Source organism: Gopherus flavomarginatus, chromosome 17 (genome assembly GCF_025201925.1).
Source record: "Gopherus flavomarginatus isolate rGopFla2 chromosome 17, rGopFla2.mat.asm, whole genome shotgun sequence".
NCBI classification, from domain to species: Eukaryota; Metazoa; Chordata; order Testudines; family Testudinidae; genus Gopherus; species Gopherus flavomarginatus.
In genome coordinates this window covers 22,868,870-22,882,824 of record NC_066633.1, presented here as the reverse complement: position 1 = coordinate 22,882,824, position 13,955 = coordinate 22,868,870, and the positions used below count along the sequence as shown (strand labels likewise).

The following is a 13,955-nucleotide window of genomic DNA, read 5'->3' as shown; positions in this document are numbered from 1 at the left end:
GGCGGCCCAGCCTGTCCAGCCCACTCTGCATCACATTGGGGGCAGGGCTGTGCTTTGCACGCCAGGCTGCACCGAGCACTTTAGCAGGCACAGGACAAATCTCCAATAACAGTGACTCTGAGTGCCCTTGACTGGCTCCTGAGCGCAGCATGGGAATCCCTCCCGTCACTCCCTCCAGGCCCCATTGCTGGGGTTGATCTCCCACGATGCCCAGCAATCTGGCTCGGCAGCACAGGGGCCTGCAATGTCCAGAGCATGATAATGGAGCCCATGGGTCAGCCTGAGCTCACTCGTGATTGGCTGAAGTCCCCAAGGCAGCTGGACACCTGGACTTTCAATGCGGGGGAGGTGCCTCACCTGTGTGGGCACTTCGGAAAATCCCAGTGGGTGCCTACCTGCATGGTTAGATGCCGAAAAACCTTAGTGAACAGGGTCTCATCAAATTAAATGCACAGCAACGCCCCCAGCGACTGAGAGCTGCAGGGTTGGAGCCTCTGCTGTGATGTGAGCTCACCTAGCTCGTATGGCCCGTACTTCTGGTGGATACATGTTCCGACACAGACAGCGGTGTCTAAAGCCTCACACTTCCCAGGGAAGCAACTGCTCCCAGAAGCCCGGGGATGAGCGCAGGTTGCTGTAGAACCTTAAAGGTGACCTGGAGCTTGTGTCATTGATGCTTCGTCATGTGGCATAAAGGACAGAAAGATTTGTCACAAATGGCCGTTGCTGGTGTCACTGGAGGTCTCAGATATGTGTACTGGGAGCTTTGGTGAGTGCATTGCCCTGTTACCCCTGTGGGGAGCTTGGTTTCTGGGGGGTACAAGGCTTGAGTGTCTCATCTAACCCCCAATGCTTTGTGTACCACAGCAAGTGACAGGCTCTCTGTGGCTCATAAACAGCCAAAAGGTCACGTATTGACCTAATTTATCTCCTTTGGCCTGCTGCATTTCCTGACCTTGTGTGGTCTTGTGTGGTGATGCATTTAACTTTTACATTTAACTTCTGAAGAGCAGAGGAGAAAAGGCGCAGGGGTCAGGGAAAGGAACAGGAGACCCAACCCTTCTTCCCTTCTGTGATGGTAACAGTGGCCTGTGGCTAGCTGAGGCTCCTCAGAACCTATGGGAGGGCCTGGGGCAGTTAATAGCACACACGGAGACATGCCCACTGATCTGAACGTGCACGTGCAGGCAGAGCAGACGCAGTAGGAGGGCCGGGGTCCGGCCCACTGGGGCACACAGCGCTCCTGATAGCAGACAGGAGGGTGGATGGTCTATGGTAAAGGGGCTAGTTTGAGTTCAGGCCAATGGGCTCAGTCTTGTTCATGCCACGGACTCGCTGCGTGCGCTTCGGGGAGCCACTGAACCATTCTTCGCCCCAGACCCCCATCTGCAAAATAGGGGCAATACATTCTGGCCTTCGTGTGCTTCAGCTTCCTAGCTTTGTGGGCAGGCGCTGGGCAGCTGTGCGGGGCTGAGCTGTGCAGCAGTCTGAATGGAGCCAGGAAACACCCATCTGTTCTGCAGGGGGTATCTCTGTGACCAAGGAGAAGCTGCCCTCGACGGCAGGACAGTTAGGGGAGCTGGGGAGCAGTGACTGGGAACTCCCTGAGCCAGCAGTGAGCCCAGGGCCATGCTGGGATGACGTGGGGCTGGGGAACCCCAGAGCTCCAGTGGGCTGGGCAGTTAGGAGAGAGGAAATGCTGCCTGGGTACCTGGCCAGTGCCAGGGTGAGTTGTATCTGTTAGCAGAACTGGCTCCCCAAGGGGCCTGGCCGAAGCTCCATTGCTTATAGCTGGTGCTGGCCCTAGCAAAGGTGCTGCATGACCCAGCACATAAGGCTGGCCTGAGTCCGTGCTCCTCATCCTTTTCCAGGCTGGCATTCCCTGGAATGTGCAGGGCCGGTGTCCAGCCTCCTTCCAAGGGTGGAGTTCGGGTTTACAGAACAACGGAGAAGGGATGGTTTGGACCCTAAAAATGGCTGTAAGAGTCTGGCACAAACTTTAACCCGGTGTTTTATTTGACTGGGGGCTGGCCCGGAGTGAGTCTGTTACTGGGAACTTGCTCCACACCTTAGAAAGGATGGTAACAAATCGGAAAAGGTTCTGAAAAGAGCTGCAAGGATGGTTTGAGGTCTGGAAACCTGCCTGACAGTGAGAGGTTAAAGCAGCTCAATCTATGTGGTTAGCCAAGAGGAGGTTAGCCTGTGATGTGACCCAATGTATAAATCCCCACGGGGGAGGAGCTTTCTGAGATGAGAGAGCTCTTTAACTAGCAGACACAGAAGGACACCCAGTGGCTGGAAGCTGAAGCTGGGTAAATTTAAGCTACAAATAAGAGAGGTGTTTTACCAGAGGAGGTGATTCACCTTTGAAACAACTCACCTCAGGGTGGGGTGGATTCTCCACCCCTTGAAGTCTTTAAACCAAGGTGGGTGTCTCTTTCAGAGAGATCTGCCCTAGCATAATCAGGTTGATGCAGGAATCCCTGGGGGAGATTCTCTGGCCTGTGCTTTGCAGGTCAGATGGGATGATCATAATGGTCCCTCTAGGCCTTCACATCTGGAAAAGGGTCAGCCCCAAATATTGTAGTGGAAAACTAGGAGTGTGTGCAACAGAGGGGTCTTACTGCAAGCCCTTCGCTCCTGTGCTGTTTGTGACAGCCTGATCCGGACCTAGAGGAACCCAGGCCTCCCCCAGCAGGTGCAAAGCTCCTGCTGTCTGATAGCAGGCCGGGTTCTGAATGGTAGCTCCTGGCTTGCACAGCTCAGACAACGCGTCATGTACAGAACAGTCTAGTTACTATCTCTGTGTGCTGGGGCCAGATTCTCATTTCACTCACACGGCTGGAAAGAACGGTGCATTGCCACTGCAGTCAGTGCAGGGAGGCTGGCTTTGCAGAGGCGGAGCAGAGATGGAGTGCTGGCCTTTGCTATTTGTCCCGCGCCTGGCGCCAGTAGCCCCTGTGTTGTGTGAAGTCAAGCGGGTGAAATGCAATTTGTCAGCTGGATGCTGGGCTGCATCTGCTCCAAGCTCCCCCGCAGATGCATGTGTTCATAGGACAGTTTTACTTCAAAATAAAACCCTCAACCATTTCTCTCTGCAATCCCCCTTGTACCCCACGAGCCCTCAGGGGCAGGGAGGTGCACGTGCGAGGAGCCTGCCAGGCGCAGAGGCTGCCAGCCCGTGTCCTGTAAGCCAGCTCTGGTTTAATCCTGCCAGTCAAGCTTGACAGGGAGGAGCCCGGCTTTCAGTGCCTGGCACCAGGGCATGAGCGCAGTGCTGTGGGAAGACGCCTTCCCTGTCTCTTTTCAACCACGTTTCATTTTCTTTCCAGTTATGGAAGCAAAGGGCCTGCTGGGAAAAGAGTACCGGACATGCAACTCCTATGTGAAGGTGGGTTCTTAAGCTGCCCCAGGGGCTTTGGGTTCAGCTGGGGATGAGGATGTGACCGCTTTGTACCCCTTCTGGTTTTGGGGTGAATTCCTCCAGGCATGCAGCTGGGCTCCCATCTTCTCCCTGTCCCTCTTCTGGGGCTCCACAGAAATTGGAGCAGAACCTTTGCTTTGTGCCTGCCCATTTGTCCTGAACTCCTCTGCCCCCATCCCTGCATTTACCAGCTGCTGAGTAACTTCCCTGCACCAGGTAAGCTAAGACAGCCAGTCTCCTGTCAGGTGCTGGGTGCATCACTGTGCTAACTGCACCTGGGGGCTATGGCACCCTCCAATGGAGAATTTGTTGTCACAGAATCATTACTAGCAGAGAATGTGGGAGCCAGAGGAGAAAGCTCTGTCTGTGGCTGTCAGCGCTCATCATGCAGACTAAGGAAAGGGATGAGAATGAATGATCAGCATTAGGCAAACTCCAGTAACTGCACTGTAGGGCACAGGGCTCGGCAGCTCTGGTTAAACTGATAGCACCTTAGTAGGTCATTTCCATCTCTACGTACTCTGATTCTAACCGAAAATATGTCCTCCCTCAGCGGATCTCAGGGCTGTGTGTGTACATGTGTGCGTGCGTGTGTGTGTTTACATGGCCAGAGACTGGCTAGGAATATTTGCGCAGATCAAACCCTGGGGTCTCTGACTCGCTAAGGAAGATTTTCTCCTGTTCACGTTGCCCAGAGGAGCTTTGTAATGTTGTGGCTAGACCTGGTCAATGCAAAGAGACCTAAACACCTGGCTAGCACAAACTAGATCTTTGCGACTTGGCCATCCACAGAGCTGACTGGTGGGTCTCCTGATGAGCTGAGCACGAGACAGTTGCTGGGTTTGTGGCGAGTTTGTGTTTGCTTAAAGATGGCTAATGTGCTGTTTGTTTCTCGACATCAAGATGTCTGTAGTACCAGATACTGATCGGAAATGCAGGCAAAAAACCAAGACTGTTCCAGACAGCAAAAATCCCATCTTCCACGAGCACTTCCTCTTGTGAGTATGCAGGGTCCGAGGTGGCACCATCCCGTCCTTCCACTGGTTTATGTTCCAAATGGGGCATGTGTTCGGAATGGAGCTGGAAGAGAGTCTGAACTGTAGCAAATGCTGCCTTAGCCTCTTGTGGCCAAGATCCCGTTTACTCACTTATCAGAGGGGAGCCGTGTTAGTCTGGATCTGTAAAAGCAGCAAAGAGTCCTGTGGCACCTTATAGACTAACAGACGTATTGGAGCAAGAGCTTTTGTGGGTAAATCCCCACCTCGTAGCTTCAATAAACATGCCTCATGCATGATGAGGTTTCGTACTGAAATGAGGAGTGGCAGACATTATTTTGCTATTTCTTGTGGTTGAAATGCCTTGAACTATTGAACAGAGCTTTGCTGAAGCTCACAAAGCTGTGACTACACAGCATGACAGCAATACTCCTGCACATTTGGAGTTTCTTATTTGGTAGCTTCTATGCATCTGTATGGAGTCGGGGAAAACAGTCCATTTTCTAGGCCCTGGGCCTGCCACAATCTGGTGGATCAGCATGAACAAGGAAGGTAAAAGGATTTCCCAAAGCTCTAGCATGTCCTTGCATGGGAAGGGGGCTGGCAGCTTGCAGCGTTTTGGTGGAGTTAATTATTTCTAGCAGACCTGCCTGTGTTGGATCTCTATACTCATGAAATATTCACAGAGTGATTATTTAGGAGTATGAATGATAGTGTTTTTGTGCTGTTCTTCCTTTGATGTTTAACATGTGTCTGTCCTTATGCAACCTGAGCTGTGTTTCAGCACCTGCTCAGGAGAGTTCACCTCCCCTTGCAACAGCTTGTCAATAACAAATGTCTCCTTTGTTTAACCATGCAAGCAGCATGGCCCTCAAGTTCTTCCTTATGTAACAAACATGGATTGGAGCTTGCAGCCTCGTTAATTTTAGTAAATTACTGCACAGTAGCTTGTTTGAGAAGACTGCCATTTATGGCAATTGCTGGGAAGCTCCATGTAGGAATCAGTGGGGCCGGGAGTGGGGGATGCGGCATAGCTGGAGCATTAAAGGAACACTAAACCCACTCCTTGCTGTGTGTCCTGGTGGCGATGGGTGCTCTCATCCTGTCCTTTCTGGCTTCTGTTACAGCCCCATTCAAGAAGAAGATGAACACAAGCGTCTTCTGGTTACAGTTTGGAACCAAGAGAGGAATTCCAGGTAAAGCCACTGCCAGGACGGGGCTGGGATTGGAATGCTGCTGAGCCGTCTTTTTAACAAGGTTTGGAAAGGCTGGAGAAGGGAAAAAAATACCATCGGCTCTTGCCACTTTCACGTGAGTTCCTGCAGAGCCTCGGTCCCGTGGCCCAGCCTGGCATCAGTGGGTGTCACGTGGGTAGATCGAGAGTGTGATGTGGCTGCTTGATCTGAGCAGTGGCACTGGGCTAAGCCCCTTTGTGAGGGGTAGGTGAAGCACGTCTGCACCCCCGGCCTCAGCACACCCCTCGGCTCAGGGTGCTCTGTCGCACGCTGGGCCCCGAGAGCTGCTGGGAAGCTGTGGATGCTGACTGCTCTCTGCACTCTGGCCATGATCTCGAGTGATCCAGGGCTGCTGCTGCGCTGACATTGAAGCAAACTGCAGTTCCAAGAGCAGACTCTGCTGGGGCCGGGGAGCATTTTGCACAGTTGCAGAGAGGTCAGTTAGCCTAGGGGAAGCCTGCACAGTGTCTGCTCACACCGATGCCTGGTGGTAGCCCAGGAATGGCTCAGTGCCCACCCTAGATGCTGCATGCAGCTTCACATGCATGGCACATGGGCAGCCTGTTTCAAGTTGTGCTGGCCATAGGTGCAACCATTCCAGATGTTCAGCATGCTACATCCAGCTCCGAGGCCACTGAGTGGCATCCCTCACCAGAGTCATGTTGGGTGATGTTGGCACAAAGGGGCAGGATCAGACATCACATTGGGGGCAGCCAATGCTGGAGCCCATGCTAATGCCACACTGACATAGGTGCATGTACATTCTGCCCATATGCAAACGTGGTGCAGCCCTCCAAGTATCCGAGAAACTAAAGAAGGAAAAGTCCTGGTGTATCATTTACGCTCCATCTCAGGTCTCAGGTCCCTGCATGGCAGCTGTCAGCAAATGCCAGTATTGTAAAGGGCCGGGAGAGCTTCGGTCTCCGAGCAAATCCACTTAGTGCCCAAGCCGGTATGCCAGACGGGCTCTCCAGGGCCCGTCTGCTGTGCAGGGACGGACGCCCAAGCATGCAGAACTGCCTCCGTCTCCACAGCTAATGTCCAGCAGGTGTCGAGCAGCAACGCTGCATGCTGGTGCAGCCAGGCTGCAGAGGATCGTTAGCTTTTTTAACTATCTAACTAACCTCCAAGCCCCTGCCCCTCTGTGTCAGTCTGGGGTGGGAATCCAGCCACGACCATCTGTGGAGTGACACCACGATCGGAGTGGAGCAAACACAGGAGGAGCCGGACCAAAGTGCAGGATGACCTGGCGAGATCAGCGCAGTGGGGGCGCCTGCTGCCTGCAAAGCCCTGCCCTCAGAGAGAGGACAGAAAGCCCAAAGGTGCATGTGTGGGGGAGAGGAGATGTGTAGCGCTGTGTCTCCTTAACCCTGTGCTAACATCACTTCTACAGGAGCCAGGCCCTCCTGGCAGAGGGAAGGGGCGGGAGCTGTGCTAATGGGGAAGCTGCCCTGGGCCTCGGGGGTAAGGAGGGTTTAAGGGGAGATGCTAACCCTGCTCTCTGAATCCTTCTCCAGACAGAGCCAGCTAATTGGCTGTATGAGCTTTGGCGTGAAGTCGCTCCTGACCCCAGACAAGGTACAGTCCCTTGTGGGTATGGAGCACACACTGAGTTCGGGTCCTTCCTATGCGCCAGGTGGGAGGAGGCGATATCCTCCCGTCCGAGGCACAGTGCCCTTGGCAGAGCCTCCTGGGTGAAGCGCCCTGTGGCTGGGACTGAGGGCGCCAGGGCCTCTGCGGGAGGCTGGCAGGAGAGTGGATTGGAAGTGACAGCTGGGGGTTGTTTTCCAGTGGAGAGAGCATTTCCGACAGTGTGGTGAGCACGTACCCAGCTCTGCGGCGGGCGGGGGAAGTTGCTCTCTTTGGTCTGGGTCTGCGGGGAAGGCAGAGAAGTCCTGACAACGGCCTCCCTGCCCTGCAGGCGCCTCCTTGCCCTCTTGACCGAGGAGAGCGCAGTGAGGCTGCTGAGATGGGGAGCCGGAGGGCCTGGGGAGTGAGGGAGTCATGGTGACTCTCGTCCAGTGGCGCCTGCTCACCTTGGAGGCACAGGCCATCGGCTGACAGGGACCCCATCTGCTCCTTGCTGGCACTGACATCAGGCTGCTCTGGCCAAACACCAGTCCAGGTTCAAGGCTGCACAAGGCCTCCCGGTCTTGTTTGCGTGAGGCCCATCTGGATGGCCCAGCAGCCCCGGAGTGGAGTGCCAGGCTGCGCACTGGCCTGTGACTGGTGAATGCAAGTACTGCCCATCCTGCCCAGAATGGGGCAGTGTGCAGCACCCAGGGAGAAGAGGCGCTCTGCTTTCCCGTCCTGCAGCACCCAAAACCCTGGGCTCCTCCCTGCTGGGGTCGGCCTGAGGCATCTTGCTGCCTTTGTGTCACTGATCTGCAGATCAGGGACTGTGTTCACCCTGGCTGGAGCTGCCACAGCACTGGCGATGGTGGGGAGAACAATACCTGTCTCCCCACCTCCTGGAAGCCCTGGGAACGCTATGACCTGCCCCCAGGTGGACCGGCCCTTCCCTTTCCCAGCTGGCGAAAGCTCCTTCCCAGCCCTTTGCTGAGACTACCGTCTTTGAGCCTTGTTCCAGACACATGGGAAGGGCCATTCCTTCTCACGGGACCTGGAGTTCCCTGACCCTTCTGCCCACACCCAAGCATGATTCAACCCAGGGGGTAGCCCAGAGATGGTGCTGGCTTGGCGTTTCTCCATCGGTTCTGGGCAATGGACATAGCTCAGTGGCCAAGGCTGGTCGTTCCCGACGTGCCACCAGCCTGGGGCCCTGCAGACTGTGTGTAGCTGTCGACCGGCCGGGGGAGCGGATGGGGGGCGGGAGGGGGAGCTGTATTTCAGTGGCTCCCAGCCCCCTCATGCTGGGCCCAGCGGGTGCTCTCCTGCTGCCCTCCAGGCTGCTGTGCCATCAGCCTGCAGAGAACACTGCTCTGCTGGGGCTGGCCCAGGCAGGGGTGAGGCGAGAGGTGCTGGCTTCTAACTGTGGCAGCTTGTTTGCTCAGTGGCATAAGCCATTCCCGAGCACACTGCCCCTGCTCGGTAGCGCTGTCTGAGGCCAGGTGTCCAGTCGAGGCACTGATTTAACCCTCTGAAGCCCAACAATAACACTTTCATGGTGCGTTCTGCCCCTCGGTCCCCAAGGGCTCTGCAGAACTCACCGCCCATGGAGCTCCATTTTACAGGTGAGGAAAGTGAGGGTGAGAATTCTCTTTCCAGGAGTGGCACCGATTTGGGGTGCCCAGCTGTGGGGAGCAGGCAAGGCGAGGGGCAGAGTGAATGGGGCACCGTGGCTAGTCCGAGGGGGGTAGGGGGGCCTCAGGTGTGTGAGTGCGCTGGTTCCAGTGAGGTGCTTACAGCAGGGCATGGCAGATGGGGGGAGCCTTCCAAGCCCCAGCTGAGGATGCAGCATTGTGCAGCCTGGGGAGGAGAGGGAGCAGGTGTTCCTAGCTGGGAGAGCCCCGTCTCTAGCTAACAGTTAAGGTGAAAAGAAGAGTATTGGAACAAGGGGGATACACCCTCCTGGTTCCATGTTTAACCTAATCCCTAACTAGGGACCATGCTACCACCTGGGATAGATTGTCTCCCATCTGCTGCTGTGGGACAGGACGGACAGGACACTGGGCTAAACTGGCCTCGGATTTGAGCCATTCTGTGTTCGATCCCCCATCTTGTCCCCTTCGGCTCCCCACCCCGGCTGTCCTTGCTGTTAGCTGCTCTGTATCCCTTGCGGTAACTTGTGGCTGCATCAGGGCGTGGTACTGCAGAGTTACTGTGGCACTAACCCGCCCTTCGCAACCAGCGATGCCCCTGCTGGTGAGAACTCACTCACCTTAATCCTGTTACCAGACTGGGTTAGGCACCTGCTGCCCCTCTCAGCTGCTGCTTTTTGTCATTCAGTGTCTTGGAGAAAATACGTGAATGGCTGGGCCAGTGCCTGCCCTTCCCAGCATTGCCCACTCCTGTCAAGCCAGTGCTGCCACCTGTTGGCATTTTCATGGTAACACAGCTTTAAAATCTACTGGGTTTTTCTTCCTCAAATAAACCAGCAACTCTGCTAAAGTAAATGGCTTCCACAGATCCCCACTTCTGGGTCTTGAGAAACAGGCATCCCAGCAGCTGCCAGACTGGATCAGGCTGAGTTCCATCCAGCCCGATGTCCTGCCACTGACAGTGGCCAGCACCAGCAAGGTGCAAGAATCCTGCAACAGGTGGCTCTGGAATAACCTGCCCACAACAGGGTGACCAGATGTCCCATTTTTAAAGGGACAGTCCTGTTTTTTGGGACTTTTTCTTATGTAGGCACCTATTACTCCCCACCCCCGTCACGGTTGCTAGCTGGTAACCCTAGCCCACAAGGAAATGTCATCTGAACCCCCTCAGCTAGAGACTGATTCCTGGTGTTGGTGTCCAGGGCTGGGGTTCACACTTCAGACAGGGCGTTGAGAAATCCAAAGGGTTCAGAAAAGATCTACAAGAAGGTCTGAAGGTCTGGAAACCTGCCTTGTAGCAAGAGACCAAACCAGCTCAGTCTATTAAGAGAAGGTTCAGAGGTGACTTGATCACAGTCTTTAAGTCCCTGTACAGGGAGAAGATTTGAGAGCAGATTTAGTCTAGATCAAGTGAAGCAGACAAAGGCAGAACAAGATCCAGTGGCTGGAAGCTGAAGCCAGACGAATTCACACTAGGAGTGGGGTCTACATTTTGAACACAAGGGGCCATTCATCACTGGAAAAGCCTTGCCAAGGGATGTGATGGATTGTCTGTCTCTTGGCATCTTTAAACTAAGACTGGGCATGTCTTTGTGTTCTAGCTCCATTGGAAGGGAAGAGTTTGATGCAGGAATCCCTGGCCTGTGTTATGCAAGAGATCAGACTGGATGATCATGTCTGGTCTTAACATCTATGAATCTATTCATCTGCTTGCTCATTGAAACAGGGGGCTCATGTCCCTTCTAAAACTCATGTTTTAGTCTTTAAGAGTTACTATTGTGACTCTGGTACTTTGAGCCATATCAATGTCCAATCTTTTTTTGAATCTTGCTAAGCTGTGGCAATGAGTTCCACAGGCTAATTGTGACTTCCAGACTGTATGGGTAGAGGCAGGAGGCAGGTGTGCACACACAAACACACACACATCCTGGAGTCACAGAGGCAGGGTCTGGAGGCTGATGTTGTGAACACACAGCTGTCCCTCGCGTGGTTGGCATGAGCTGTCTTCAGGGTTCTGCATGGTAATTCAGGAAACTCTCAGCGACAGTTTCCTGCCCACTGATTTGAGACTCTTCTTTAACCAAACCCTTTGTCCATGGTGTATGGAATGCCCTGCCCAGCCTGGCCCGCAGCATGCGTTGGTTGTGGTGAAAGAACCCTGACATTGCCCGTCCTGCACTGCTGAAGGCGCCCAGTGTGGATTGCAGATGACCTCTCTGGTGATAGGGCTAGAATACTGGCCACCTGCTGAGCCTGCCAGCATGGGGCACATGCAATGTAGACACATTTCAGCAAGGGACTGGGCTGGAACAACTGGTTAATTTCACATAGGCCACACCGCAGCACGTTCGGTCAGCACTTCCTGGTGACAGAGTTGTAGCAGTGACCTAGTCCTGCTCCTCATTCTGATATGGTCCTTTTGCACAATGAGGCTAGAAACCCACCTGGGAATACCACTTTCTCACCAGACTCCCTGGATGACAGTGAAGTGGCAAAATACAGTGGCTCCAGGCCCTACCCCCATAGCAGCCCCTGATGCTGGCAGCGTAGCTAGGAGACTGGGGTGTGTGGCCAGACAGCCTCTGTGCTCCAGCTATTTCCAGCGGCTGGAATGGCCCTTTGGGGCTATGGGCAGTGGGGGGGCCCTGCCTCCCGGAAGGAAGGCCAGCAAGTGAGTCCCTATCTTGGGCTTGCTGTGATAGTGCTAGTGTGCACTGGAGCTGATGCCTTTCCATGCTAATGGCTGGAGCCCTGCAAATGGCTGAGCACAAGCATTGCATCTGTTCCTGAGTCAAAGCAGGTGCAAAATCAGCTCTTCCTGTCACCAAACTGCACCTGTGTCCAGCAACCGGCAGGCCGGGGAGGAACAGAGTGGGGAAATAGCCCCAGTGAGGAGAGGGGTCTGAGCAAGGGATGTGGGGCCCTGTCACCCCCACCACAGCTGCCCCTTGTACCCTCAGCTCCCAGTCTCTTGTGCTCTCGTGCACCTGCTGCATCCTGCTGCTCCTTCACTCTGAGGAATCCCTCCTCCCGTCTCACACGCTCTCCTTCCACTGTGCTCCCGCTGCCTGGCACTCCTTGCGTCAGTGAGCCAGGCAAGCGCCCTCCCTTCTGCTGCAGTGCCTGGCTCACATGTCAGCCCCTGAGCTCAGCCAGCGCAGACACAGGGCGCCTGGGCCCTGTCTGCTCTGGGACACGCACCTGTGCTGGGGCAGGTTCAGCCTTGGGAATCAATGGTGCTGCTGGTGGCCCCTCTGGCAGCACTGTGGATGCAGGGCCCCAGGGCCACCAAATTTGCTGACACTGGGCTGGGGCGTGCTGGGTGTAGAGGGTGGCTTTCGTTCCTGCTCTGTGTTTTCCCCGGGCAGGCACTGTGCAGCCAGCACCCTGCACTCACAGCCCTTGCACAGATGCACTCTCCTGTGGGGTTGGAGGGCAGCTGCCCCGCTGAGCATGAGCTCTGCGGCTCTCACCCCCTCTCTCTGCCCCAGGAGGTCAGCGGCTGGTACTATCTCCTTGGTGAGGACCTGGGCAGGACCAAGCACCTGAAGGTGGCCACGCAGCGTCTGAAGCAGAGCAGAGGTGGGTCCCCTTCAGCAGCATGCTCTGGGGAGTGGTACGTCCCAAGAGCTAGCAGAGCATGGGAGCGGCTTGGGTTCTCGTGCCCTGCCTCCTCCCCACTGTCAGTGTGTGGAGACAGGCTCTAGTGGAGAGCGGATTAGCAGAGGCCCCCATCCTATAGCTGGCCTCCAGGTCTATGTGGGCCTTCAGGGGAGACTTCCTGCCTGTGCTGCGTGGAGCTGGGCCTGGCTGGCAGCCTCCGGTTGCCGTGCTCCAGGCAGTACTGCCAGTTCAGTAAGAAGAACAGGAGTCCTTGTGGCACCTTAAAGACTAAGAAATTTATTTGAGCATAAGCTTTCATGGGCTAAAACTCACTTCATCGGATGCATGCAGTGGAAAATACAGTAGGAAGATATATATATACACAGAGGACATTAAAAACAACATTTTTTTTTTCAAAAACAGACTCCAACGAGAAACTGCAGAATTGGAATTAATTTGCAAACTTGACACCATTAAATTAGGCTTGACTGGGAGTGGATGCATCATTAAACAAAGTAAAACCTATTTCCCCATGCTAATTTTTCCCCTACTGTTACTCACACCTTCTTGTCAACTGTTGGAAATGGGCCATCCTGATTATCACTACAAATGATTTTTTTTCCTCCTGCTGATAATAGCCCAGCTTAACTAATTACCCTCATTATAGTCAGTATGGCAACAACCCTTTTCATGTCAACCCCACCCCTGCCAGCTCCTCCTCCCCTACTAGGGGGAAGGCAGAGGAACTGTTCACACCTCAATTGCTCTCAGCTCTCCTGTGGAAAGTCCAGCCCTCCAGCCCAAGGCCACTTCAAGGGAGGAGGAGGGGCCTGGCCTGTCAGCCATATTGTCTTTACACAGCCTGGATTTCCCGACCCAGCAACACTCAGACATTGTGGTAATGAGGCCATGTTAGCACATACACAGGAGCGATCCTGGGTGACCCATAGAGAGGGGGCATCTCCCCTCTCCTTCGGGACACAAGCCCTTCTTTCCTCCCTGTCTCTCCCACTTGCTGTGCCTGTCACCACACGCTGCTGCATCTCACGTGCTCTCCAGCTTTGGGCCAGCAGCCGCCAGCCTTGGGGCCACTGAAATCAATGGATTCCCTCCTGTTGCCTCCAGTGAGCTTTGGATCAGGCCCTTGCTGAGTTCTCCTTCCTGTCTGGCTCTAACCCGGGGCTGCCCAGTGTCTGCAGGAGTGGAGCCGACCTGGGACCAAAGATGTGCTACGGGGGTGTTGTGTCCACCGTGGGGTCTGGGCTGGGACTCTGTTGCAGGGCAATGTGTGTGAAGGGCATGTGGCAGCTGCCCATCATGCCACCCTCAGTGGATCAACAAGGAATTTCTGGGTCTTCGAATAACGACAGGAAATGCCACCATGTTCCAGTCTGGAGCTGACGCCCCCATAGATTTCATGGTGCTTGGCCTTTGTGCAGAGGGAGAAGATGCTGTTAAAGGCAGAAGCGTCTGCGTG

The 13,955-nt window shown here is 54.7% G+C and overlaps 1 protein-coding gene across 2 annotated transcripts in view; it reads left to right on the top strand.

The window, feature by feature from the left end:
• Positions 1–13,955, top strand: part of RGS3 (regulator of G protein signaling 3) — a 212,264-nt gene that overhangs the window by 33,687 nt on the left and 164,622 nt on the right. The window contains exons 3-7 of one of the 2 annotated variants that reach the window (XM_050926322.1): positions 3,333–3,391; positions 4,328–4,422; positions 5,547–5,615; positions 7,172–7,232; positions 12,367–12,457. In XM_050926322.1, coding sequence (XP_050782279.1) covers positions 3,333–3,391; positions 4,328–4,422; positions 5,547–5,615; positions 7,172–7,232; positions 12,367–12,457 — 375 coding nt within the window. Of the gene's footprint in view, positions 1–3,332; positions 3,392–4,327; positions 4,423–4,923; positions 4,972–5,546; positions 5,616–7,171; positions 7,233–12,366; positions 12,458–13,955 lie in introns of those variants that run through there. The other variant, XM_050926323.1, reaches the window with a different exon arrangement.